Source organism: Ambystoma mexicanum, chromosome 8, assembly GCF_040938575.1.
Source record: "Ambystoma mexicanum isolate Mex_15411 chromosome 8, UKY_AmexF1_1, whole genome shotgun sequence".
Classification (NCBI taxonomy): domain Eukaryota; kingdom Metazoa; phylum Chordata; class Amphibia; order Caudata; family Ambystomatidae; genus Ambystoma; species Ambystoma mexicanum.
In genome coordinates, this window is record NC_090929.1 from 75544882 (window position 1) to 75571974 (window position 27093).

The 27093-nt window shown below is 48.8% G+C and overlaps 1 protein-coding gene across 1 annotated transcript in view; it reads right to left on the reverse strand.

Moving 5' to 3' along the window:
- DDX31 (DEAD-box helicase 31) overlaps positions 1 to 27093 on the reverse strand; it is a 468302-nt gene that overhangs the window by 343313 nt on the left and 97896 nt on the right. The window contains exons 4-5 of the mRNA XM_069609310.1: positions 26196 to 26271; positions 11231 to 11274 (exon numbers count right to left, since the gene is read on the reverse strand). Coding sequence (XP_069465411.1) covers positions 11231 to 11274; positions 26196 to 26271 — 120 coding nt within the window. The remainder of the gene's footprint in view (positions 1 to 11230; positions 11275 to 26195; positions 26272 to 27093) is intronic.

The window sequence follows — 27093 nt, forward strand, 5'->3', positions numbered from 1 at the left end:
TACACTTGGCTTTGCCCGGTATACTCTCCTGCCAGGACTTATATGTGATTTTCCCTTTTGTCCAGAATTCTCTTGAATATTCACTGCTGCCTTCACTTTGCTCTCCTGCTGTAAACATGGGTTCAGAAACCAGTTTGTGGTACAATTCACAAGTACTTCAGGTTCTTCATACACTTCATTCTGAGACTCGTGTCCCTTGCTCAATGCGGCATACACCCTGGTAACCCGTTCAACTTCCTTGGATTTACCGGATGTTGGAAATGGTCTCCGTTCGGGTTTCCTTCACGCTGCTGGCTTGCATGTGTCCTTTTAGCCGCTGTGATTTCTCTGTGCCTCTTCCACCTTTTTGCAGGCTAGTGATGCCCGTGTGTGTGCTTAGCCCAGGAAGGAGTGGGATTGTCTGGACCCAGTCCACATCATTGGTACCTAAAAGTCTAGGTTTGTGGCATGAGTGAAACCCACAGTGGTCCCCGATTAGACCACTGCTGGCAAATTGAATGGTGCTGATCCTGATCATTGGTGGGCTTGGACTTGCTTCCAGCAAGGATATAGTATAAGAGGACTCGTTCAGCTATTTCTTGAGCTCAGCGTTGGAGCCAAGTATCCTGTGTAGATGAGCAGCTGACTTCAGAGCCGTGGACGACTCCTGAAGAGGCCCAGCATCCCTTCCTGCTTTTTATCTGGTGAATCCCTGCTGGACTACCTGATCTGCGAAGGCCCTGTGCAGTGCTTCTTGGACTGGTGGGACCAACCAGCCGGCGCATTTTCAAAGATCCAGCTTCCTGAGCCTTAGAAAGATTCCCTGGACCACCCAGTGGTCTGACCAGCTCTCCAGTGGGCTTCCTCAGTAGAATTGTTGCCATTTAGAGTTAGTCATCGGAACTTTGGTAGTCACCAGCTCGTGGTATAAATCACCTTGTTGCCACATTTCAGCCTCCCAGCTTCAAGGGATCCTGCTCTGAAAGGTCTTCTTCAACCACGACTGGAAGGATGCCTGTGGTTGCCTATGTGCAGTTGTCGTCGCTGGAACTCGCCTTCTCCAGTCTCGTGAAGTGTCCTTAACAGGTCTGCATCGGTGCCTTCTGCATTTCTTGTTCCCAAAAGGGTTGCACTCCGCTCTTGGAGCCGACTGGAAGAACCTTGCACCTGCAGCTCCTGGGCATCTTTCACGGGAACCAACGGTGGGAAAACATACCTCCAATGACCCCCAGTCGACCCACCTAGCCATCTAGGAAAATCAGAGTGGGGGGGGGGCGAGAAGGGGTTAGTAATTGCAACGCATTCACCTCACCCTGTTCTCCTTAGAATAAACCCCTGGTGTCTAAAATCAGTCTCTCTTTGTTGAGGTGGCCTAAAGGCAAATATCTTAATCTAATCTCCCGCTGGAAACAATCTAGGTCATCCATGCACCAGGTTTACCAATGAGATGTAATGAAAAGTATTGTGCCTTCTGGACACTCGGGCCCCAATGGGTCTTAGCTTTCAGTTCTCTGATGTCCTTTGCCTATGTATGTCACTTTCTCATATAGCCAGCTACTCTACTCCCTTTTAAAACCACCCAACATCTGTCCTCACAGTCCCAACACTTTCTTTTCCATCCCCCTGATGTTCCTCTCTTTCCCCTTCTACTGCTTACCTCCACCTTCTGATCATATGCACCCCTACTACACTCCACACCACAACTAGTCTCTCAGTACCAAAAACAGGACCCAAATAGCTGCCAGCAATTTCAAGCCCTTAAGTATCACTGTGGTGCCTTATCCCGTTGTTTGTCACTATATTCCTAACAGGGGCTTCGCTTTTCTGCCACCTCTCAATCATTAGCCAAACTCTCAATGACATACGCGGGTGTAAACAAAAGTCAAGTTGCAAGCTACTAGCCATCCATAAAAAGTCACTCGCCACTTCAATTCTATACATACAGACAGTACACCTTGTGTTACTCGCCAAGAGTCAATATGACTAGCCAATGACTAGTGGTGAGTGGAAATTTGGCATTCTAACGTATTGGCAATCCTGAAGAATTTTAAACCTGCCTCTTGGAGAAGGAAGCCTTTTTAAAAGGATGGGTTTACTGCAGGACTTCCTCATCCCCAGAGCAAAAGTCCAAAAGGTTGGTTAGCAGGGTGGATTAAAAAATAAACACAGCATAGTTCTGACTATCACAAAGAAAGGGTGATTCAGTAGCTTGAGCCGTGTTGCCATTAGTTTAGCCCCACATCAGGTCACATCTAGAGCTAGTCAAATGTTTTCAATAGAGGAGGATTCACGAAGACCCAGCAACCTCTTCCAGGCTGTTCCAAAAATGATCTTTCTCTGCACTACAGACTTAGCACCATGGAGAATCGAAAGCACTGCTTTAGGTTCATCAGCAGCAAAGCAGAGCATCTGAACTGCCCAGAAACTGGGCAATGACACTGATCAAAGAACCTATTTTAAGTGCCAACTTGTGGAATTGCACAGTACAACAAGACTCCTCAAGACATAATTCCAAGTCAGAATTATGCCAACCATAGCTGTTCCACCCCTCAATAAAACCAACAGAATCAGGGACTGATCCTAGTCTACATTTTCAATTAAAACCTTAACAAGAATGATTTTGAAGAGGACATAGAAATCCCAGTAGATTCCACTGAGAAGCCATGCTGATGCAAGATTTAATTAGGCGAATTGCATTAAGCAATTGTTCAGTACAAATGTTGACTCCACAAGGTCAGCTTCTGCGTCAGAAAGGTTAGGAAGTTCAATGCAGCTAAGGAAAGCATGCAAGTCCGCTTGGAACTGCTCCTTCTCACAGCATCATTTTTTTACAGAATTTGCCAAAAAAGCAAATTAACTTTCCTGCTTTTGATTAGCATTTCAACTTCATCATTTGTAAGTAGGAAGAGACGTCTCCTTCCTCAAATCGACCCGCTAATACATTTCCTGCCTTCTCACCGCACTCCCAACATGCTTGCCTAGTGTAGGAAACCTTGTTACGCTGGCTGTCAGTAGAGAAAGGCTTGTTAATGTCCAACTCTTAAACCCTGTAGCATTCTCTTCTTAGAGAACATGGACATACAGACATTTGGCATTTTTTAAGGCTGGGTTCTGAACCCTCAAGCTCAGCCTTCCATTCCACGTTTATGTGCTGAACAGCTCCTTATTTTGCCCATGCAACATGCAATGAATCCCGCTGAATCATCACTAAACCGCAGCCGAACGTCTCCTCACATGTGGCCTGGGGAAGGCAACCGCTGTCTGATCATAACCCTGGGGGTGTTATCATACGGGAGGATCACTTGGGAGGAGACGGCCGTCAATGGGAAGTGGTGACTCCTCTGGGACAGACGCAGTGTTCATCTTCCCTTAAAAATGAGATTCTCATGATCCCCAAACACCGAATGGCACTTTGTCAGTGTACAAGTCCCTCCTATAAAACTACCCAAAGGACATGATATGAAAAGTCAGCTAACCAAAGGTGCAGGAATTCAATAGAACATCCTATAATTAATTGTCATGATCACGTCTTAAATACAGATCCTAACCCAAATGTTAAAACACAAACCTTTTACACAACACCTCCTAGCTCGAACAACTCCCATACAAAATAATTCAAACTACTTAAATATCAAAACCCCCAAACCACTATGGACTTGAGGATCAATAATGCTCTTGGTACTGGGACGAGGAAGAGGGGCTTACAGTTGGTAAGGATCAAGAATGCCATTGAGCAGAATGAACAGTCTAGTTGTTAGGCCTAAACCCCTGAGCTAGACATTTAAATTCAGGAATGAGTTGCAGCTGAGGGAGGATGCTGAAGGAGTAGCTGAGGCAGAGGCAGGCCAGAGGGCTGGGTCACTGCAGAAGCAGAAAGGAGAACGCCAGCTAATGCGAGTCGTGGAGGCCTGCGACTTTGCAGAGTAAGCACAGTGGGAAGCGGTGTCGGGACGAGAAGCCCAGCCAAGAGAGACGTGCTCCCAACCTGACGTGAGGTGTTGGGGTGTCCAGGCGAGTGCAGTGCAGAGGATCCACAGAGCTGTCTGAACTCCGGGAAGCCGCTCGGCAGACCGCTGAAGATACGTGGTAGCTAGCAGCGGAACAAACAGAAGACGGAAGTTCTACCGGAGCATCAGCAAAGGGGAACGGAGACACCAAGTAAAACCGGTTAGTGTCTGACACTAAAGGTGACCGGGTGCGCTCCGGAAAGGAATTTAAACTAATTTTAATAACATATTACAAAGGCGGCAAGGGCGCAATTCCCCTTACACAGGAAACCAATTGGGGGGAGGCGGAATCCTGTAATCCGCATTGCCAACAGCCAAGAGGCCATAAGTGAGTAATACAGAGGTGGCAGCAACTCCCCTTATATGGGTCACCAACAGGGGGAGACCTGTAACCTTGCCAGCAGACTTTGAAAAGAGACCGCCGTTATTTAACTCTCCTCACATAGGATACTGGTGTGGAGAATTTTGCAACAACTGTTGCCACCAAGCATAATTATAGTCTTAGATGTTTTTACACCCTGGCAGGGGAGTAAACCAGGAGAGGGACCAAATGGTAGTTAGTCCTGGCAGGTGAGTGGACCAGGAAAGATGATGTTTTGAAGCAGTATGATTTTGGCAAGAAGTGTGGCATTATCAGAAGTAGTTGCAGTGTTATTCTGACAAAAATATTCCATTTGAAGAAGTGTAATATGCCGATATTTGCTTTACAGCCTATGAAAAACAATTGCTTTGATTTATGAACTTGTGTTTTGAGTGACACACATTTGCCTCTTCAAGAAGGATATTGGGAAATACACCAATTGCTCTAATTTCTGAACTTGTGTTTTGTAAGAGACACATTTGTTTTACCAAGAAGAATATTGAGAAAGACGTCAATTGCTTTAATTTGTGGAACAAGTGTTTATGAAGGACATTTGTTTTGACATGCAGAGGATCGCATTTGAATCTTTTGTGTTTAACTGAACAGAACACCTTCAAGGGTATTTCTGCATTGATCCAGGGCAAGAGAATCCAACCCCAGTTCCAAGGAGTCATTTCAAAACCTTATAACGTTGAACGTTTACACTACTGTGTTGAACTGAAGACAGTCAAATATTTCTTGTGTTAGTTTGTTGTATGTATTAATGTGAGTGTCCGAGACCTTTGGACACTAGGTCATCTTTCTTTAGTTTAATTTGCTAGGTACGGAAATCCTCGTTAGGATAGAGAAAGATAGGAGTTTATCTCACCCTTTTTCATTTAATAAATGCCAAACATTGAGAAACCGTTATTTGTGTCCGTCTCACATTTCTGACCCCTCACAATCACAACAGACTAAGCTACCATCTGCATGTGCTTTCATTGTTCTCTCTGATGAGCCTCTTCATTTAAATAGTTCACAAAATCTGTATATGAAAGACAAGTGAATCCACACCCACAATCTCGCTCCTTACCAGCCCAAGAAATTCCACACCAACGGATGTGTCTGCGTGGTCAGATACTACAATTGCATATTTTTTATAAGACAACACTGCATTAGCCCCTTGAAGATTAGAAAGTTAATGCAAGAATATGTTCCAAGGGGTGAAGTAGAAACTTTACGATATCTCAGAAGGATTGAAACAGCACTGGGTCCATTGGGCACCAGGTATGCTTTAGGAAGGCTTATAGGTAAAACGGGTATTTAAGGGGGAGAATGATCACTATCTCAGTGCTTATTAAGGTATACTCCTAACCAAAGCCACACCTCCAAGAGAACTGAATGCCAAGCACGTCAGGGGGCACCAACTCTCCAATAGCAAAAACCATACCATCAGTGCAATGAAATACAATGTAAAAGCAAATATATACTTAAAAACAAAATGCATCATGGACACGAAGGTCCGTGCTATTATATCTGCATGTATTTAATTGATAGCACACTGGGCAAAATAAATGTAATGGTCACCAAGGTCAAATGACTATGGATTACTTTATATTCCGGTTGTGTATTGGTAATAGATTCTGTATCTTGCAAAACTCCTGAGAACAGATAGCGATTACTTTGACCTCTTGCTGATGACTGATCTTTCCTTTACATTGTCTTCAGGCTGTATAAGCACATAAGTATTAAGAGGACCCGTGGCAGGAACAGACTAGAGTAGTAGGTGGGGGGGGGGGGCGGACAATGGAACATGAGCTTCCAGTTCTTAAAGTGTTGTCCACACATCAGGCTCTCATTTATTCTTGGATTTCTTAATCGTAAGGTCCAAGGAAGATGCAGAGTCACCGGAGTTACTAAGCCAACCCATCGGAAGGCGGTGCTAGGATTGTTTGAACTGTATCTAAAGGGAGAAAAAAGGAACATTTATATATTCTCAGATTGGAGGGGCTAAAGGGGATGTTTCAGGTCAGAAAAAGAAACATTATAAAGAAAGCGAATACGACGCAAGCAGGAATGGCTGATGCAGCATGGAGATAAACTTGCTGTGGCAGTGGATTCCCACAACTCGAGCAGATTTTGTAACAAGTCAACCATGGGCTCAGGACTGGGGTTTACAACAATACAATAATATTGAAACAAGTTCCCATTGCTAGCTCAGTTAAGCATTTCTCAGGCTTCAACAGTAAAAAGTCATCCTCTCCGCTAGCCGGTAGTTCTGGCACTCCACATGGCATCTAGGAGTAAGCACTCCTAAACTTCAGACCTCTCCCAGGTCCCCCTGCTTCTCAGGCCCTGCCCTCACCTTGGAGTTCCAGCTTGGACTCTTAGCCTCGGCTACCGAGTCATTGGAATTACTGCAACCTCTGGTATTGCACCAAACAGGCCCCTTACAGACCATTGCAACCAAACTAAGTCTTCCTCTGGGAACCCAGGGTTTTCTGATACAGGTCTTTCTGTAACCCTGCTTCCAGTATTCAATTTATGAAGCCTCACTAGGACCTGGGGGTCATCAGTTCATTGATAATGTCCAATTGCGTCAGGGGCGGTGGGTGACAGCAGTCCATTGATCAGGTCTCATTGTGACCTGGAGTTCAGCATTCACTTGATCAGATCCAACCAGGACCCAGGGTTCAGCAGTCCACTGACCAGGTCTCATCACAACACAGGGTTCAGCTTTACACTTTCTTCAGAAAAGCCACCAAATCTTTCCAAGCAGCGCTCGCCATGCTCCTACAAAAAGCAAGGAGGAACAGGTCACCCTGTCTCCCGTTTACTGTGGACTCTACTCTGGATGCCGCTGTCACACTGAGTGTGCTTTCCAGCTCCTTTTATAATAATGATTAGTCTGCCTCCTTTGAATCTACTCTGCTGATCGGTAGGGCTTATTAAATGTTTGATTCCTGCTTTGGGATTAGGTTTTTACTAGTGGAGTTTTAAATATACTTAATCGAGTCTCTCCATGGTAGTTAATGGTTCAATTGTTTTCATCTGCCTGATCTGTAGCTTTATGTGCAAAAAACGTGACCACCACCATATTGGAAACCCTTTCCGGAATGTTCGCCGGGTCGCAGCATTATGTGGTTGTGAGAGAATGATCCGCTGCCTTCTGTGGTGCTTGCTTCTGACCGCCTTTGTGTAGATTGGTCAATTCTCCTGCCAAAAACACAAACTAAGTGTGGGAACTTTTACTGGTTCAGTCCACAAACACCACATTTGGCTTGCTGAATATGGGGCGTTAATGCACGCTATCTCGAAGCAACGAGCACCTAATTTCAGATGTTTAATGTTAGATGTGTCAAATTGCCCAGAGTGTAGGGTTCCCAATGTCTCGTTAAGGATTCTCTCCAACACATTTGATGGAGGTGTACCACACCCTGGTGGGGATAATAGGCCTAAAGGATCTTAGTCCTTCCACCGAATGGGAGCAACACTTGAAATGGCTGGATCAACCCAAACCCTAGTGACTTACCCGACTTGCATGAAAAAATAGGGAGTTCATCCAACTCATCACACTGGTTAGGACAGTCTTTCTGCATGGAGGAGAGTGCAATGTGTTTAGGTATCAAGGGGTAGCAATTGTGTGCAATTTCTAAAGATGGTCTGTGCTGCTGCAAGGCTTCCTAACGGCATAGTGCTTCAGGGACATTGCACAGCAATGTAACCCTATAGGAAGGCTGACGTCACAGCATGGTGTGTGGCCATGAAGAGTAGTGTAGCTGCGGCAAAGCAATAGAGGAGAGGAAAGCAGGACAGTAGAGCACTAGCCACATGGATATGGTCCAATAGGAAGCTGTTGAGGAATGCCTGGTCTTGGTACCAAAGCAGGGCACTGTAACCGGGCACTGTAACCAAGCATTGCAAGCAGGGGAGGGCACTGGCACAATGGTTCTCCCGGAACGGGCACAAGCATGGAGTTGCAGAGGTCACTTGCATGCCTAAGACTAAAGGAAGGGCACTGAGTGAAACTACAGCTACAGCATACTTAAGGTAGCACACTTATCTTCCTTCCCAGAGGGATTGCAGACCCAGGTGTGTTAGCGGCTCCCAGGCAGGCCAGTCCTGAGCTTGCCGAGTAGGCCCTCAAGATGCAGCCATTTTTACTGTGGTGCAGTCAAACAGAGCTACACACACAGGTTCTCAGAAGAAAGTGCTGTGGCACTTTACAGGATAGCGGCTGAATCTCGTTGACGCCAAATTACAGTAATCGTGCTGGAAACTGGTGGAAGTGTGATCCGCTTTTTTGGAACAGTGCCAGCATTCATCTTCTCCAGCAGCTGAAACCATTGCAACATTCTTCTCATGCAGGTCATGATGTTCTCGGGAACATTCCAGGAGGTGTGATACAGATCACTCGCGACTCATGGCTCAACAAACCTGTATTTTGACCAACAGGGTTAGTGTGGGATGTGCGCCCAACATTCAAAGAGGGACTACTAAATAAAACTGTCAGGATGGGTTTGGTAATGGTCCAAAACGTCACCCTGAGAATTCCGACGCCTGAAATCCAGACTCTTTTTTTGGACCCCCTTACACCACATATATATGTGGGGCGTATGCGATATAATAGTAGTATGGGGAAGTTGCAGGGGGTCTCCCGCTGCATTGGTATGTGATGTAAACTGGGTTTAATTTTTTTTTTTTTTTTAAATGTCAGCATTTTCGCCCGTCGGAATTCTGGGGGTCGCAGTCAACACATAGATCCAACGGGTTCCACCGAATAGTGATTCCATGGAGCTTTCAGTGTTCTCTTAATGATCAAAGAAAATATCCAAAATGTATTCCAAGATGTCCACCCCCACCCCATAAGAACACTGTGATCTACAAAGAAACATCCAAATGATGAGGCCAACAGAAAAGTCTTAATCCTAAATTCGAGCCTTTAGCCTCCTCGCTATCCTGTGCTAATAACACAAAAGTTCCAAGGAGTTGCCCAACGTAAAAAGTTAATCAACCCAACCTTCCAAGTCCATCCCTATTCTAATGCAACACAAAAACCTCGTTCTTTAGGTCTTTCAAAATATGTCACATGCCCTTCCAGGACCTTGAATTCCAGAATTCACAGCATGTCCCTCCTGCACCTCAGTCCTAAGATCAACTACGGGTCGTTTCCGGAGTTTCCATCCTGTATCCCCTTGCATCTCAGTTTTTGCTTCCTCGTCACCTTTGTACCAAGGGCACAGGATTCCCAGTAGGCCCCTTTCAGGGGCCCTTGGGTTCAGCATTCACAGCAGGCCATCATAGGCCGTGGCACCTGCCGCCAGGGCCTGAAACCTCATCTTTTCCCAGTGGTTGTAGGTGGAAAGCCCCAAGCTTTGGCTTTCCATTTGCCATGAAGAGTGGAGAGGGCCAGGAACACCCTTCCGGTCAGTCTTCCTCTTCCAGGGTTTCCATATTTCAGCCCTTGGGCTGGTCTCCTTCATGGCATATTCTTGAGAATGGAGTATCCAGACGCAAGACTGTCCAGGGCGGTTCTTGAAGTCCAGTTATTACGACTCAGCAAGAATAGAGCTCCCTCCTCATACATTCTCCGTTTGACATAAAGGGCAGCGGCAGAGCCGACACGGTTCGTTTTGGCTCGCTCCCCTCATACCAGAGTGCAGGGAGTTCGTCCAGCTCATCACACAGGGCGACAGCATCCAAGGAAAGATTACAACACAGGTTCTGCCATAGTTCATATTCTCAAGGATCTTGAAGGGTGCCCACAGAAACTCTGCAACGAAGCAGCTGCTACTTCCACTATTAGTGCTAGGATTGGGGGGAAAACTGAAATGGACAGTCCAGCAGTCTAGCTGGAAAGGGTCTTTAACATTCCTGTGCAAAGCTAGGCACACATATTTGAACATACCTACCATAATCTTTGCTAAATTAATTCTTTCGAGCAAAAAAAGAGACTGCATTTGCATTTCCAAGAATGTCAAGTTGACTACAACGAAGGAAGGCCACCAACGATGCCTTTGCCATTTAATGTCAGTGCATTAATGTCTTTGGAAAATCATTCTAAAATATAAAATAGTAAATAGTAAAAAAAAAAACAAGGTTTTATTGTGAGCAGATTTGCAAACGTATGCGCACTTCTCAGCTGTTCTGGAATCAGACAAGGTTCCTGAAAATCGTTGCAGACCAGGTCTCCTTGTTAGGATGTTATCCATCGGCTGCTTGGCAGCCTCTTCTCTTGGTGCTTAGCAGGATGGAAAGCCCCTGGAGATTGGGCACGCTTCATCCGGACGTCTCAGACAGCTACATGTACAGCGCTCTACTTCACATCATCACTCTCCGGCAACCTCTAGTCAACTACTTGCGTCTTCCAGGCAGTCCTCCATTCCTTAGACAATCATCTATGCTAGTGTGGTCAGGGGCACATGAAAATAGAAAACAGACTTCTTCTGTCTCAGTGTGGCAAATGTTGCAGGGTAGTGGTATGTTCAGACAAGCCCTGGTTCATTGATAGAAGGGATGGGACAGACATGCAAGCCTACCACCCCCCCCCCCAAACCTCTTCCCGCAGAGACACCCATGGACAGTAAGAGGAAGACGATAGGACCTTGCCAAGCCCAGAGTGTCACAAGAACTAGAACCAGCTTGACCAAAAAAGTCAACAAAATACATTCAGTATCCAAAGAACATTGAAGTATTCAGATTTATCTTGGAAACATGGGGGAGTAGGGGGAGTCGGCAAACAAACAAGAGAAGGTGGCAATGTTGTCCAACTCAACTGTGTTGATTCCATCAACCATAGAAGAATGGAAGGTGACAGAAATTGCCTATAGTTCTTGCAGCTAGCAATGTACCCACTGAGCCATCACATCATATCTGAAATCACTTCAATCTCTTCCTTCCTTACCTAGTCATGCTGTTAATTTTCAGTACACTGCTGAGTGTAGCAACCTGCACAAATCAGAAAAAAATGACAATAAGGATTTTCTGACAACATTGTGTGAATGCTTGTTTTTCACCAGAGCCGGCATTTCACTTCTTGGATTGCATAATAAGTAGATACCAAGTTCAGTTATTCATTTTGTTTACTGGTCAACAGAATGATAAATACAAAAAAACACAACGTGTTCATTAAACGAAAATCTTTATTTCCATGGGCAGAATGTAATCGACGCATAATCCATAATTTGGCATGGCAACTGCTGGTTAACACAGTAAAAAACATAAGAACAAAAAGTTATTTAAGCTGATCCTAAAAAACAGAAAGCTTGGCTTGGTTTTTGAATTTCTACTTTTGCAGCTCAGCGCCATCATTTAGCGTTGGCTGGCATGGAAGCAATCCTTGTGTGAACAGCCAAGTTTCTTGTTTGCTGATCACACAAAAATAGGTCCAAATTCCCATAACGGAAGCATTTTTGCAATTAGCAGCCATATCTGTGTGAAAGGCACATAAGCAGTGACTTTGGAGTTATTAAAGGTTCACAGAGTGATCTGTCCTCATTTTACCTTTAATTTGTCGTCTTCAGACTGGGAAAGGCGAGAATCCCCTCTCCGGTCAACCCATGGTGGTCGTTTTCTGCATGACTGCTAATGTTAATACCCTAACTGTGACTGGGACTCCATGGAATGGGGATTTACCACACTTTCCACCACCTGCAACATCCCAGAAATTCCGAGATAGCAGGTGGTGGAACCGGTAGGTCAGTTTGCTGGTAACCCGCCGGAATAACCAGCAAACTTATAATGGGGCCCACTGTCTCCTCTACCTCTGGGTGCCTATGAAAACACAGATTCTTCCCACAGGACATGCTTTTAGTTGGGTCTGTGTTGATTGATAAATTCTTGATTTTACAACCCTTCAGAAGCTTGGCACAAACAGCTTTAGGGTTCGAATTGAGGATTCAATGAGCAGAAGCTAAAACCAGCTCCTGGGGGTCAGGAATCTCACGGTGGGCAGGAGCTACTGCCGGGAAACCTTGAACAAGAACACAGCGCATCACGAATCGAACTTCCACATGAGATGTACACGTTAACATTTTGCTCTGTATGTTTTTTAAAATGTATTTATATACAGGAGGAACTTGCTCTTTTGGTCACAAAATAATGTACAATAGATAAGAAATCAGATATGATGGGAAGTAGTGAGTGTTTTACAATGGGGAGTGTTTGAGGGACATTCAGACTAGGTTGTGGAGGGGAGTAAATGGAAGAGTCACCGGGGAGAATACATAAGTGGACATATGTGTGTGTATGATCTATTATATCTCAATGTGCACTAGAAGTCTCCTAATTTTTCTTTATTCGCATTCTCAAATAGCCAAAGTTAATGTCCCTCATGGGTGTTTGTAAGGCACCAGTTGAGTTGACCTAGGAGCCAAAAGGAGCTCCGGGTAGCTCTTTGTTTCAAGATAACCAGGCTCTTCTAGGCTAGAAGCAGGAACTCAGCAATTTCAAACCCTGATCTTCCTTTTAGGACAAGCACACATTGTTTAGAGGCCCTTTAAATTGGAGCACACACTGGTAAAGCATCCCTCTATTCATGTTAACACAGCCCACTACCTCATGCACAATGATAGAGGGAGGGCAGGGGTAGACAAGGAACCAAAGGTGCCCGGACATTTGATTTCAAACTGACCCCATATTACACCATGTAAGCAGCTGAACCATTCTAAGGAGGGTTTGAGGTGGGTTCTCCCTACAAGAAAGACACCACTGGAAACGTTCTAACAAATTAATGAATCCAAATGACCGAGGACAATAAGGAAAGAGGGAAGGGAGGGCAAGGGCGACTGGGAGAGAGGGTAAGAGGAGCATAAAAGCAGGCACCATAAATCTTAGTTTGCTGATGTTGCGCCTAAGAATGCTCAGAGGTGCTTCAAATTGCTGAATGGGAAGGGCGCACACAGAGGAGTTGGAGTGGGCGCCCAAGTGCAGGTTTAATTATTGGGATATGCAGTAAGGCCTTTCACAGGCATTGGATTCAAAGGGTCCGCTAGTCTTGGTCTTAACCTTCAAAGTGACCGCAGACGGAGCCAGTGGTAATCTCGAACAAAGTTCCAATGGCTGAGCACAGAGAAGGACGAGGATGGCTTGAGTAACCATGGCATAATTGTGCACTCGTCAATCCCAGTCAGAAAGTGAACCATGGCCGACGGTAAGTAGTGTGTGTTCCGGAAAAGCAGCGCCTGTCTGACCTGCTGGACTTAGGAAGGTGAAGTAGCAGAAGGCCAGCAAAGAGACACTACTCCTGAGGGTGGAGAGGGGGTGGAGCCAGCAAAAAGTCTCCCAGCTGCTAACTTGAGCCACTCGAGAACAAAGTCTTACATCAAAGAGAAGAGAATGCAAAGCAGGAACCCTACTTTGGTCTGGGCACATTAGGAGCTCTTAGCTCAAAACCCAGGCTGCTACTGACTCCATGCTTGGGGATGCTTGTGGTTTCGTGCAGAAGACATGTGACCTAGCAGTTCGGGCTGGACAGCCCCTTTGGGGGTGGGACCAAGCCTGATTTGCATATGGTGTTTCCCCTTTTGTAATGGCTTGGCAAGCGAAGAAAGATGGTCTGGAGCGTTGCCCAGTGCAGTTTTTGAAAAGTCTGAACCGGCACATCGGCCCCACCTAAATTCTAATCCCATTAGTGAAGATTTAAAGATTCCACGTGAATCCAGAGGGTTGTCAAATAGGTATTCCAAGTAGGAGTAGAGGGATGAACCAGTTTAGGGTAAGCCTTAATTTTCATCCAGTCAAACACGGACATAAGTACCCTTTTGGCCATACATCCCATGCCTACAAATAATCAATTTTTCATCAGGGAGTACTACAGCACCATGCAGTATCATAAGTTCACGTTTCTGCAAGTGTACACTCATATGTGTAGTGCTTGTTCAATAGTGAAAGGAATAACCCAGAGAGATTTCATTGGTTTTTCATTGGATGCATATCTGCATTTCACTACTACCCCACAGAGCCGCTCTACACTACAGAATGGTCCGATCGGGTAGGCCGCCACAAAGCACCACGCTGACTCTTGAATAAAAGTTCAAGGGTGTTCATTTAAAATCTCAATTGTCAGAAGAACAAGTTACTTTCTTACCTGGTAACGTTCTTTCGATGGGATGGTCCGACGACGTATTCCATATCTATGACAGGTAATCACCACAGCTGTGCTGCTTCGGAAACTTTTCCGGCGTCTGCGTCCTGCGTCGATGATGTCGATGCGCCGACGTCGAGGACCTCCTCCGACGTCCGACGTCATCCGATGTGATAAGTAGGACGCACGACGCCTGTAGCCTCAGTTGTAGTTTTTTCCCCCAGAACGTGTGACATAAGTCAACTGCCAGTCAGACACAAAGCCTTGCGGAACGTAAGCTGCAATCGCAAAAGAAATTCTGCAGCGGGGAAGGCAGGGCGGGAGCGATATGGAATACGTCGTCGGACCATCCCATCGAAAGAACGTTACCAGGTAAGAAAGTAACTTGTTCTTCGAGGGGATTGGGTCCTCCGACGTATTCCATATCTATGACAGACTCCCAAAGCAGTACCAGAGCAAGGAGGAGGGAAAGAATTTATAAACAAAATTTAGAATAGCCAATCAAATAGCAGAGCAAAGGACCACCTTGCCAAAGGCCAGATCCTGCCCTCTGATGGAATCGAGGGAATACTGCCGTACAAATGTATGTACTGAAGCCCAGGTGGCTGCATCACAGATGTTGCGAATAGGAACACCCCTCTGCAGGGCAGTAGACGCAGCCATACCCCTGGTAGAATGGGCACGCAAGCCAGCCGGTGGGTCATTACCCGCCAAGCGGTAACACTCCGAGATGGCCAAAATAATCCAGCGGGACAAAGTCTGTTTCGTCACAGCTTGCCCCAAACGCTTACCAGCGTAACCAATAAAGAGTTGATCGTCCACTCTGACCCGGGACATGCGTGAAACATAAAAGCTTAAAGCTCTCCTAGGATCAAGCCTATGGAGCCTCTCCTCTTCCTTACCAGGATGCGGAGGAGGATAGAATGCCGGAAGAACAACCTTCTGGGCCAAATGAAATTCCGTCACTACCTTCGGAAGAAAAGAAGGACGAACACGAAGGACAACCCTGTCCTTGTGGAAAACAGTGAAGGGTGGCTTAACTGAAAGTGCCTGTAACTCACTCACTCTGCGAGCGGAAGTAACCGCAACTAAAAACACAGTTTTCAGAGTTAACAGCCACAAAGGGCAAGAATGTAAAGGCTCAAACGGAGCACCCATAAGAAACCTAAGAACAAGGTTTAAATCCCAACCAGGCACCAGGAAAGGTGACGGAGGGAACACATTAGTGAGCCCTTTCAGAAACTGTGAAATTAAAGGGATCTTAAAGTAAGAACACTCATCAGACGAGCGCTTAAAGATGGACAGCGCCGCCAGGTAACCTTTAATGGTACCCACTTGCAAGCCCCTGTGGGCCAAAGAAAGCAAAAAGGACAGAACCATGGGGATGTCACATGCAAAAGGATCCACATTCCGAACTCTGCACCAGTCGCAGAACTTACGCCAACGGCAACGGTACAGAGACTTAGTTGCTGGCCTTCGGGCCGAAAGCAACACCTCCATCACGTCTTCAGGGAGGTCCCAATCCCTATACCTCAACCTTTCAGAAGCCAAGCGTGAAGGTTGAGGGATCTGACCTCTGGATGGAGAACCAGACCCCCCTCCCGTGAGAGCCGATCGTCTCGGTAGGGAAGACGATGTGGAGGGCAGATGGACAAGTCGAGAAGGTCCGGGTACCACGTCCTCCGAGCCCACGCCGGAGCAATGAGGATCATCCGGGAACCGAACTTCCGTAACCTCCGCAGCACTTGCGGGATGACGGGGACTGGAGGAAACGCGTACAGCAGCGGGAACGACCAATCCACCACAAACGCGTCTCCTAAGGCTCCTATTGGAGGAAATTCCCGCGAGCAGAACCTCTCGCACCTCCGGTTGACACTGGAGGCGAAGAGATCCACTTGAGGGGTCCCCCAAAGGGCGAAGATCTCCAGGAGAATCTCCTGAGCCAACTCCCACTCGTGAGAGATCGCGCTCTGCCTGCTCAGAGCGTCCGCCGTCACGTTCTCGACTCCGGCCAGATGAACTGCCGAGACCGAAACTTCCTGCTGGATGGCCCAGAACTCGAGCTGCATCGCCTCCCTGCACAGAGGAAGTGACCCTGCCCCCCCCCCTTTTTGTTGAGGTAGTGCATGGCCACCGTGTTGTCCGTCAGGATCAGGACATTCCTTCCTCGCACAGTCGGCAGAAAAGCCTTCAGGGCTAGCCTGACGGCCCTCAGCTCCAACAGATTGATATGGAGTCTGGACTCCGACGGAGACCAACGACCGCTGACTGTCAGCCCGTTGGCATGAGCTCCCCATCCCGTGAGGAATGCATCCGTCACGATCGTCACCTCCGGCCAGGGAAGCCAAAACGGAGCCCCCTTCATCAAGTTGCCTTCGACGGCCCACCACAGAAGGTCCTGGGCGACCGAGGGCGGCACCTGAATCGGGTCCGACATCCTGCCGGAGGACTGCGACCATTGCATCTTGAGTGCCCACTGCAAAGATCTCATGCGCAGGCGAGCCTCTGGCACCAGAAGAATGCAGGATGCCATGAGGCCGAGCAACCTCAAGAACTCGAACGCTGGGAGCGTCTGGGCATGCTGAAACCTGTGCACCATCTGCTGAATGTGAAGAGCCCTCACCTGGGGAGGAAAACACTGCCCAGGGAAGTGTCGAGCACTGCTCCGATGTACTGGAGCCTCTGCGTTGGCGTCAAATGGGACTTCTTTAAATTGAGGGAGAAGCCCAGCCTGTGGAGGGAGTGGCAGGTGACGGACAGATGATCCAGGACTTGCTCGGGAGAGCTCCCCCTGATCAACCAATCGTCAAGGTAGGGGTAGACGTGAATCCCCCCTTGCCTGAGATGCGCTGCCACCACCACCATGAGCTTGGTGAAAACCCTCGGGGCGGAGGTCAATCCGAACGGCAGGACCCGAAACTGAAAGTGCGAGTCGCCAACCGCGAACCTCAGGTACTTCTTGTGCTTGGGATGGATCGGCACATGGAAGTAAGCATCCTTGAGGTCGAGTGACACCAACCAGTCCTGAAGCTGAAGGGCCTGGAGGACTTGAGAGAGAGTAACCATCTTGAACTTGTCCTTCCTGAGGAGTTTGTTCAAACCGCGCAAGTCCATGATGGGTCTCAATCCCCCGTCTTTCTTGGAAATCAAAAAATAAGGGGAATACCATCCCTTGTTCTTCTCCGCTACAGGCACCAGTTCTATAGCGCCTTTCTCCAGCAGGGCTTGAATTTCCTGCGCAAGGAGCGGATCCGGACACTTCAAAGAGAGGTTCCCCGGTGGATTGTCGCGAGGCCTGTGCCGAAAGGGAAGACAGTAGCCGTGGGCTATGATCTCCAGAACCCACACATCTGAAGTAATGGCTTGCCACTCTACAAGATGCTGCGCCAGCCTTCCCCCAACCGGCGAACCATGGGACATGGCCTCATGACTGAGTAGGAGCGGCTGCGGCGTTACCCGAGGGCAAAGAGGCAACTGCCCGAGCGGCCTTGGCACCACGGGTACCCTGTCGTCCACCTCTGGTACCACTGCGCTGGCCTCTTTGACTGCCAGCCCCTCTCGCTTCACTGAAGGACGAGTAATAGCGAAAGGAACCACCCCCCACTGCTGTCCCCTAGGACGAAAAGGCGGAGGTTGGCGAACTGCAGCGCCCAACGACTTTGCTGCAGCTTTTGAGGTCTGCAACCTCTCAAGGCTCTCGTCAGCCTTGCTGCCAAAAAGGTGTTCACCGTCAAAGGGCATGTTGAGGAGCCGGGATTGCACATCAGGAGCAAACCCCGACTTCCGCAACCACGCAAACCTGCGTATCACGGTGCTCGCCGCCATGGACCTACTGACGCATTCAGCAAAGTCCAGACCCGACTGAACGGACTCACACATGGCATCCTTACCGTCCTGGACCATAGCAAGGAAACCATCCCGTTCATCCCCTTCGGGAATATGTTCAGCCGCCAACGCAACACAGTTCCACAGAGTGTGCGTGAAACGTGACAAGGCACAAATGGAGTTGGCCGCCTGAAGCGCCATATCACCAGAAGAAAACACTTTCTTCGCCCAGCCATCAAAACGCTTGTCGTCCCTATCAGGAGGGATGGTAGGGTACGACGCCTGCTTTGCCGGGGCCGTGGCCGCCTGCACCACCAAACTTTCCGGAGTGGGGTGCCTGGTCAAGTAGCAGGGGTCGCTACTGGCTGGACGGTATTTATGCGACAAGGACTTGCCCACCGCCGGGAGACTCTCCGGAGCAGTCCAAGCCGCCGCCACCCTTCTCTGTAAAGCCATATGGAACGGCAGTACCGGGCCAGTTGGGGGGATGTCCGTCAGGTCATCCTGCACAAACTCCCCTGGGGGAGCAGACCATCCCAGATACTCAGAAACCCTAGCCATAAGGCGCCGGTAAGAGGAATCGGCATGGGAGCCAGGCTCAGGCCGACAAAATTCCACCTCCGGAGAGGTGTCCAGTCCACTGGCATCATGCAGAGACTGCCTCAAATCGTCAAACTGACTATGGCCCGAGACAATGTCATCTGGCACCTGACGAGGAACCAGGCCATCAGAATCCTCATCCGCCTGTGAAATATATTCCAGGTGGCGAAAAGAAGGCACCCGAGAGTGCCTGCTCTTAGCCAGAGCCTTCCTAGGGGGTACACCCGAGACCCGGGGCACCTCCGACACAAAAGGCGTCGATGGCGTCGAGCGAATCGGCGCCGCCGTCGAGAAAACCGGCAACGGCGCCGAGAGGATCGGCGTCGACGTCGAGGAAATCGGCGTCGACGTCGAGGAAATCGGCGTCGAGGAAATCGGCGCCGACGTCGACGAAATCGGCGCCGACGTCGACGAAATCGGCGCCGACGTCGACGAAATCGGCGCCGACGTCGAGGAAATCGGCGCCGACGTCGAGGAAATCGGCGCCGACGTCGAGGAAATCGGCGCCGGAGCCCCGAGCGTGTCCCTCGACGACCTGATCGTCGACGGCCTCGACGACTTCCTCGGAGCCTCGAGAAAGCCTGTCGACGCCCTTGACGCCTCAGACGTCGACGTCTTCCTCGAAGACAACACAGGTGCACACGGTCTCGATCGCGTCGAGGACCGGGACCTGGAACGGGTACGGCGAGAACGAGCCTCCTTGTCCGAACGGGACCTCTCCCGTGACTCGTGCCGACCACCCTTGCGAGCGGTGGCTCTCGACCCCTCACGGCCGACCCCACTCGGGGGCGCGGACGGTTGAGTACCCTGCGACTCAAGAATCGCCAACATCTTCTTCCCGAAGGAAGCCCATTCCTCCGGCGTCGCACGGCTAGAGGGGTAACCGACGGGCCGGGCAGAGTCCTCCGAAGAGGACCTGGAAGGCGACCGGTATCGGCGCTTCCGAGAATGCCTCGAAGAGGCGGAGGAGTGGAGAGACCGACTCCTAGAAGAAGACCGACGAGACTTCCGACGATGACGCGGAGAGTCACCCCTCGAATCATCCGTCGAAAGCCCCGCCGACTTCGACTTCCGGGGCTTGGACACCCGACCTACCGACAATTTCTTCTTACGCTCGCGTAAGGCCTTGGACGTGAGCGACTGGCAGTCGATACAGTCATCCGTGTCGTGGGCCTCCCCGAGGCACCAGAGGCAGGCGTCATGCGAGTCAGTCACCGACATCTTGGACCCGCACTCCCCGCACTTCTTAAAGCCCGGACGCGGGGTTGAAGACGAAGTGGAAGACATCGTCGAAGAAATACACAAACGAACAGGTTCGAAGAACCAGAAAGAACAGAACTCCAAAGAGTCGAGGCTTCGAACCGAGAAACACGAAGCAACACGTTCGCGGAAAAAACGGAACTGAGGCTACAGGCGTCGTGCGTCCTACTTATCACATCGGATGACGTCGGAGGAGGTCCTCGACGTCGGCGCATCGACGCAGGACGCAGACGCCGGAAAAGTTTCCGAAGCAGCACAGCTGTGGTGATTACCTGTCATAGATATGGAATACGTCGGAGGACCCAATCCCCTCGAATGGCTAATTCTTCTCTTCAATCTCTTGGGGTTTGAAGGGACTGGGGAATATTGGTGCTAGGCCCGTCCCTTTCCTCCCTCAACTTGCCCAGGCTTGGGACCCCACCTCAGACGTCCCTACTGGGTTGTTAGTAGTCTACTGATCGGTAACCCCCCAACTGTCTCTTCTCACGACTAAAGGTGTTTTCCCAAAGTCGCTGGCTATCTGACTCCCTAGGGAACTTCTAACTCTCCCTCTCCCATCATTGGTTAGTTGCTGGGCAATAGGGAATGGTGCCTTCTTTCACCCAGCGTCGCGTACAAGCCTTCCACAACCTCTCACTCCTCACCCTTCGCTGTACAAATCCCTTCTAACTGTTCTACCAACACGTCACTGTCCCTTCCAATCGCTCATTCTGCCTTTACACCTCGACCTTTCGATCTTACGTCCTTTCTCACTCTTGTTCTTATTAACAACTGATATCTCCCACTACTACCCTACTTCAGTTTCCTCTTCTCCCTCATTCCTCTCACTCTACTTCTTTGCCCCTACTTTTGTTCTAATTGACATTGATATTTTATTTCTATCGCGCTCATACACAAGTGTTTCAGAGTGCGACAACGCAAGGGAGGAGAGGGGAATAGGGGAGAACAAAACAGCAATCTTACTAGGCCCTGCAACATTGAGAACGCACAAGTGCATGGGAGAGGGGGAGGGGAAAAGTGCATGGAAGGAGTGAGAAGTGGAAAGTGCAAAGCAGAGGAGAAACAGATAAACAACAATAAATAAATAATAAAGGCAACAAACAGTGGTAGTGCAGCCAGCAATTTGCAAGTGTTAGGTTTAAGGCAGCAGACAGGGTAGGTCTGATAAGTGCAGGAAGAAAAGGGGGGGCTGTATGGGTACAGATACAGACCCCAGTGCAAGGGGTGGCCCGGAGGCAGTGCGGGAGGGTGGCAGGGTGAGCAGGTACCTGGGCCCAGAGGGCAGAGGGTGGCCAGGTGCACAGTGCCAAGAGAGAACAGATCAGTAGGGGAGACGGGGAGCGAAGGCAGAAGAAAAGAGGAAGGTCTTGAGGTGCTTCCGGAACCAGCGATGGTTCTCCTCAAGTTTTAGAGTGGCAGGGAGGCTGTTCCAGAGGAAGGCCCCAGCCGAAGACAGATCTACCCCCTGCTCGTTTCTTTGAAAAACGACTGACCCTGAGGGAGTTGGAGGTAGAGGAGCGAAGAGCTCGAGAGGGGAGGTATTTGCAGAGGGATAGCTGAAGGTATTTTGGACCCAGGCCCCAGAAAGCCTTGGACAATGCAGAGTGTTTTGAATTTAATCATTGCATCTACTGGGAGCCAATGGAGAGATTTCAGAGCTGGAGAGATACAATCCCAGGTCTTGAGGCCAAGGACAAGTCTTGCAGTCCTGTTCTGGATTAGTTGCAGAGGGTGGAGAGTAGAGGCAGGTAGATTTAGAAAGAGGCTGTTACAATAGTCCAGGCTAGAGAGAGCCAGAGCTTGGGATACCATGAGCTTCTGGGGGAAGGAGAGGAAAGGCAGAGTACCTCTGAGGAGGTGCAGTAGGAAATGTGACTTTTTAGAGACCTCAAAGATGCGGGCAGAGAAGGAAAGGGTGGAGTCAAAGATGACCCAGAGGTTCTTAGCCTCGCAGGTGGGGGTAGGAGGAGGGCCAAGGGAGGCTGGCCAGAGAGTGAGGGGAAAGGATGGTCAAGGTGTGCCGATGAGGAGGATCACAATCTTGCTGGCATTCAGACAAAGATCATTGGCGGCACACCATCTTGAATGGCAGTTAGGCAATCAGAGATGAGAGAATGAGAGGAGGTGGCAGAGGGCAGCCTGAAAATGAGTCGAGTGTCATCAGCGTAGCACTGGAAATATGAGCAGAAAGCGGCAATACAGTGGGCGAGAGTTGCCAGGTATTGGTTGAAAAGCCAGGGCGAGAGGTTAGACCGCTTGGGAACACCACAGGTAGAGAGGAAGATAGATGAAAGGAAGGACCCAAGTTGGACCTGGGAGGGTCGATCTGAGATGAAAGAGGTCAGCCAGGCCAGAGCCTGATCAGTGAAACCCAGGTTTTCACAGAGATGGTTGAGCAGGATGGTATGGTTGACCGTGTCGAAGGCAGAAGAGAGATTGAGGAGGAGGAGGACAGAGGGAATGTTGGAGTCGAGGTTGGAGAGCAGATCTTCACGGATGTTCTGGAGAGCAATTTTCGTGCTTCTGGCAACTCTGAAGCCAGACTGGTGGTCATGGAGACAGCCAACAGAACTGGAATGAAGGTTAAGCTGAGAGATGGCCAACCTTTCCAGGAGTTTGCGCAGAAAGGGAGTAATGGAAACTGGGCGATAGTTAGCTGGACAAGAAGGATCAGCTGTGCGTTTCTTGAGAAGAGGATGCACAAAGGAGTGCTTCAGAGGGGAGGGGAACAATCACATGGCAAAGGAGTGGTTGCAAAAATCAGCAAGGGCCGGAGCGAGGGTGTCAATGTGGTCCTTGTTGGTTTTAGAAGAACAGGGATGAACCTGTTTTGATGAGGCCTTCATAGATCCGACTTGTCTAGCGACCTTGTCAGGGAAGAAAAGAGGAAAGGGCGAGAAGGATGGTGGGAGGGTGTCTAAAGGAGGGTCAGCAAGCACAGATGGAGAAGGGAGAGGAGGGGTGTGGGTGGAGAGGGTGGACAGGATGTCCTGGGTTTTTTAAATGAAGTGAGAGGCAAGGGCATTGCAAAGAGCCTGGGAGGCAACAGGAGGGGTAGAGAATGCAGCAGGGTTGGCCAGCTCCTTGCAGATTTTAAAGAGTTCGGCCGAGTTGTTAGATGCCACAGAGACACAAGCTTGAATGTGGACTCTCTTCTTGGTGAGGACAGAGAGTCAGTATTGCCTTTGTAGCAGGCGACAGGCCAGTTTGTCAGAGGATGAACGGGAAGTCCTCCATTTCCTCTCAGCCGCCCTACACTTGCGTTTAAGTGTAGCTAGGTCAGAGTCATACCAGGAATTGCACTTGGCTTTGGACTTCAAACGGATCCTCATGACAGGGGCAAGAGCATCAAGCATATCAGAAATTGAAGAGTAGAGCAGAGACAGGGCTGTGTCAGGTTATGAGACAGCCAAAGGTGGGGGGGATGGCTGGTGGGGGGGGGGTAGAAAGTGGCGGCAAAAGCCTTAACTGACACACGCTTCATGGGCTGGATGTCCGAGAAGGTAGGTGGCAGTGTTGGGGTAGGCTTGGCTTGGGGGGGGCGAGAGGGAGAGATGAGAGGGGAGGAGGGAGTGATCACTCCAGGAGAGAGGAGTGGTCAGAGGGATGGAGAGGGGGAGGTCAGAGGAGATCGAGACATCGAGTGTGTGCCCTGCAGAGCGAGTCGGGCCAGAGGGGAGGATGGACAGGGAGAGGGAGTCACAGAGGTCACGGAAGAGTACAGAGGAGGAGCAAGGAGAGTCCAAATGTATATTGTAAATGTAAATCTTTACTCTTCTTCAATCCTGTACCAATAGCTAGTCCTATTCTCCCCTTCATTGTCACTTTTCCTGCTACTACCTCGAATACTGTTCCCACTCTGTTACTACCACTATCTCGATCTACTACCTTCCAGACCACTCAGGGATATGATACTCTGCATACCCATCTCACTATTACAAACCACTCGGGGAGATTGTGCCCTGTTCACCTTCTATACTAGCCCCCGTTTACCCCTCTGGGACTCAGAGATACGGTACCCAGCTCACCCAGGAATATAGTGCCCTACTCACCCTTCTCCTACCAACTCCCACTCTACCACTAATAGCCTGTACTCGCTACTCCCAACACCTACTACCTCAACTCTCAACCACTACGATCTCTGCTACTACTACAAACCCACTCTTCTACTCCTACTCTACCTCTACTGCTCACACTCCTCTCTCACACAAATACTCTACAGACCCCCCCCCGGTTAACAATATCCTCTGCACTCGAAAATTCTGTTGCCTTCACTCGTCTCTCGGACGTCCTCCACCTCCCCCTGTCCTCACCCAACTAACCCACACTAGCACATTCACACAGGCTTACTTAAATACCCCACCCCTGCCGCTGCAGTGTTCTTCGCTGCAGCCCGGAGGCCGCGAGCACTGCAGGTAAGGAGGGGAGCCTGCCCACACACAGACTGAGCTGGCCCTGTCGCAATGGTCACGGCACTGTGTGAAGCTACCTGCAAGTCCTCCAATACTGGGTTTCACGACAGTGAAGCAAACGCAATTAATTCCCAGAAGCAGATCGAACACTAAGGAATACCACCCCCTCTCCCCTCCCTCCTCCCCCACCTCCGCCATTTCATTGCAGGCCTATCTGCTCAAGGCCCACTTGTTCGCACATTTTTTCACACATTTCCTTGCAAATATATTGGGGGGGGGGGACATGGAGGTTTAGCTATTAAATTATAGTGAGGGATGGGAGTGGGTTGCAGGGGCTCTCCCTCAACATTATATGGTTAAGGAAATACATTTAAAATAAAACAAATTGCGAACAGAATCGGCCTCGAGCAATTTTACCTAACAACATGCAAGCTGAGCTAATGCTACACTGCACCGTTACTGCCAACAGGAACCAACAGCCCCGTCACCCAAGTAATCAACTGTCCTCACGTCACACATTAGCGTGAAATGTCCTTGCTCTGTAGCGTATCCAAACTTCAATAGAGGGATGGAGGCGGGGAACCAGGGTTCGAATGACCATATAAGGGGTGACTTAATACACAAGTTAGGTCCATGTATCCTTTCTTGTATCTAGATATTGCCTTGTTCATATGCTAAATAGCATCAAACGAGCGACCTAAGCAAGGATTCCATGTATTGGTTCGGGGATGGGTCAATCTCCATTTATGTTAGCTAGTAGAGTACAAATAAATTGCCCAATACTAGTAGCTGAAATAGGCCTTTTGGTTTATGACCCATGCTAGAACTGCAATTCCCATGCCTTCTATTAAAAAAAAAATACAAAAACAAAAATCTACATAAATCATTGTACTCTTCATCCATGCACTTCACGCTTGCTTGGCTCTTAAGCATCCTTCTCTCACGAGGCACCTCACACAGAGATTGCCTACCTTGGCAAATCAGGACCAGTCGCAGGATAACTCCCTCCCTTGCAGCACATTGAGTGCCAAATAATTGCCTGCTCACTTTGGCCGGCCATCGCATGGGATCTGCCCTCGCAGGAAGCACAAATCGAGCTACAGCTGACGCTTAAACATAGGGAGGGAGTGTCAGCTCCACCCATCCCTCTTATTTGGGAAACAAACAGAACTCCCAGACGCTGTAGGGTAGGCAGAGCTCTGTAGTGCATGCAGCAATGTAAAAAATGTAGAGTGCCAACGAAAAACGGGCCCCTTCTAGAGAGGCCAACTAGCGAATGTCCAGAGTGCCCTGTAGGCCAGCCATTAGCAAGGAGAAGCCAATTGAATGTGCTTTTTCTGCAGCTGATCACTGCGTCTGTATTTACCAAGTTAGCACACAGGGTATCAGGTAATAATGTCTCCATAATGTCGCAGCAAAAAAGAAATTGGCGACATTGTATATGGTGACTGGTTGCGGGGATGTCCCCTGCTCCCCTTGTAAAAAGAAAACAAATGTTAAACAAAAAAAACATGGGGGTTGTGGGGTGTCCCACGCATGGTCAATGTAATAATGTCTCAGCAAAAAACGGCAACTTTTTTGTCAGGAGACATTTTTGCGGGCATATTAATACATGGAACCGGCACAGAGTCGACTGGTGGGGAGAAAGTGATGGCGGGAAGTAGCAGAAGGGCAAAGGGTCCACTGACCAGATGAGGGTGAAGATCCAGTGCCTGGAAGGAATCAGAAGTGAAGACCTTCTCTTCCAGCTGCTTCACAGTGGATCTGCAAAAACACAAAACATTTAGGAAAAGTGTGTGAATATATCCCACGGACAAGGACTGGAGGACATATGTTTAACATTGACAGTCTGAGGCCAGTATTTACAAATTGACATGTTATAAAGAGAGGGTTTCTGATGGCAAAATTCTGGAGAGGCGGGACAGGTGGTTAGTTTCGATTGAATGGTGGATGGGATTGGGAGAATCCCTCCATCGCTAGTGAGTGAGATGCAGTCAGTGAGGGAGTGGGGAGGAGTGGGGAGAGGGTTGGGTAAGACTATGGATGGATTTATAAACCAGCAGCAAGAACCTAAAGCATTTTAATTGGAGAGTAATCTAGCAGGGTGATAATAGGTGAAGGTGGGACAAACCGGGTACATTGATAAGGACGGATGTCACAAATTTAAGAACTGTGATGAAGGGAGCCAAAGGGAGAGGGGTATACCAATGAGGAGATGGCCTACAGCAGACCTGTCTGTTGAGCAGAGGTGAGGGTTTTAGTTGAGCAGTGTGGATGGATTTTTTTGAATAATTTAAGTCGCTGTCAAAGGGAACCCCAAGGGTATAAGCCATGGGAAAAGAGATGGGAGAGGGAGAAGTTGGGTTGGCATTGGAAGCGAGGAGAAAGAGGATTTCTTTTTTTGTAAATTTCAAGGAGAAACAAACAAAATCACTGAAAGTCCAGATAAAGACGACAATAATAACAATAAAACAATATCATTAAATACATATATTGACATTTCTTCTTTTTGTTCCTCCTCCCCATCTCATTTCTTTGTAACTTTTTTTTGCGGAAAATGAAGAGGGGAAATCAAAATCAACAGTG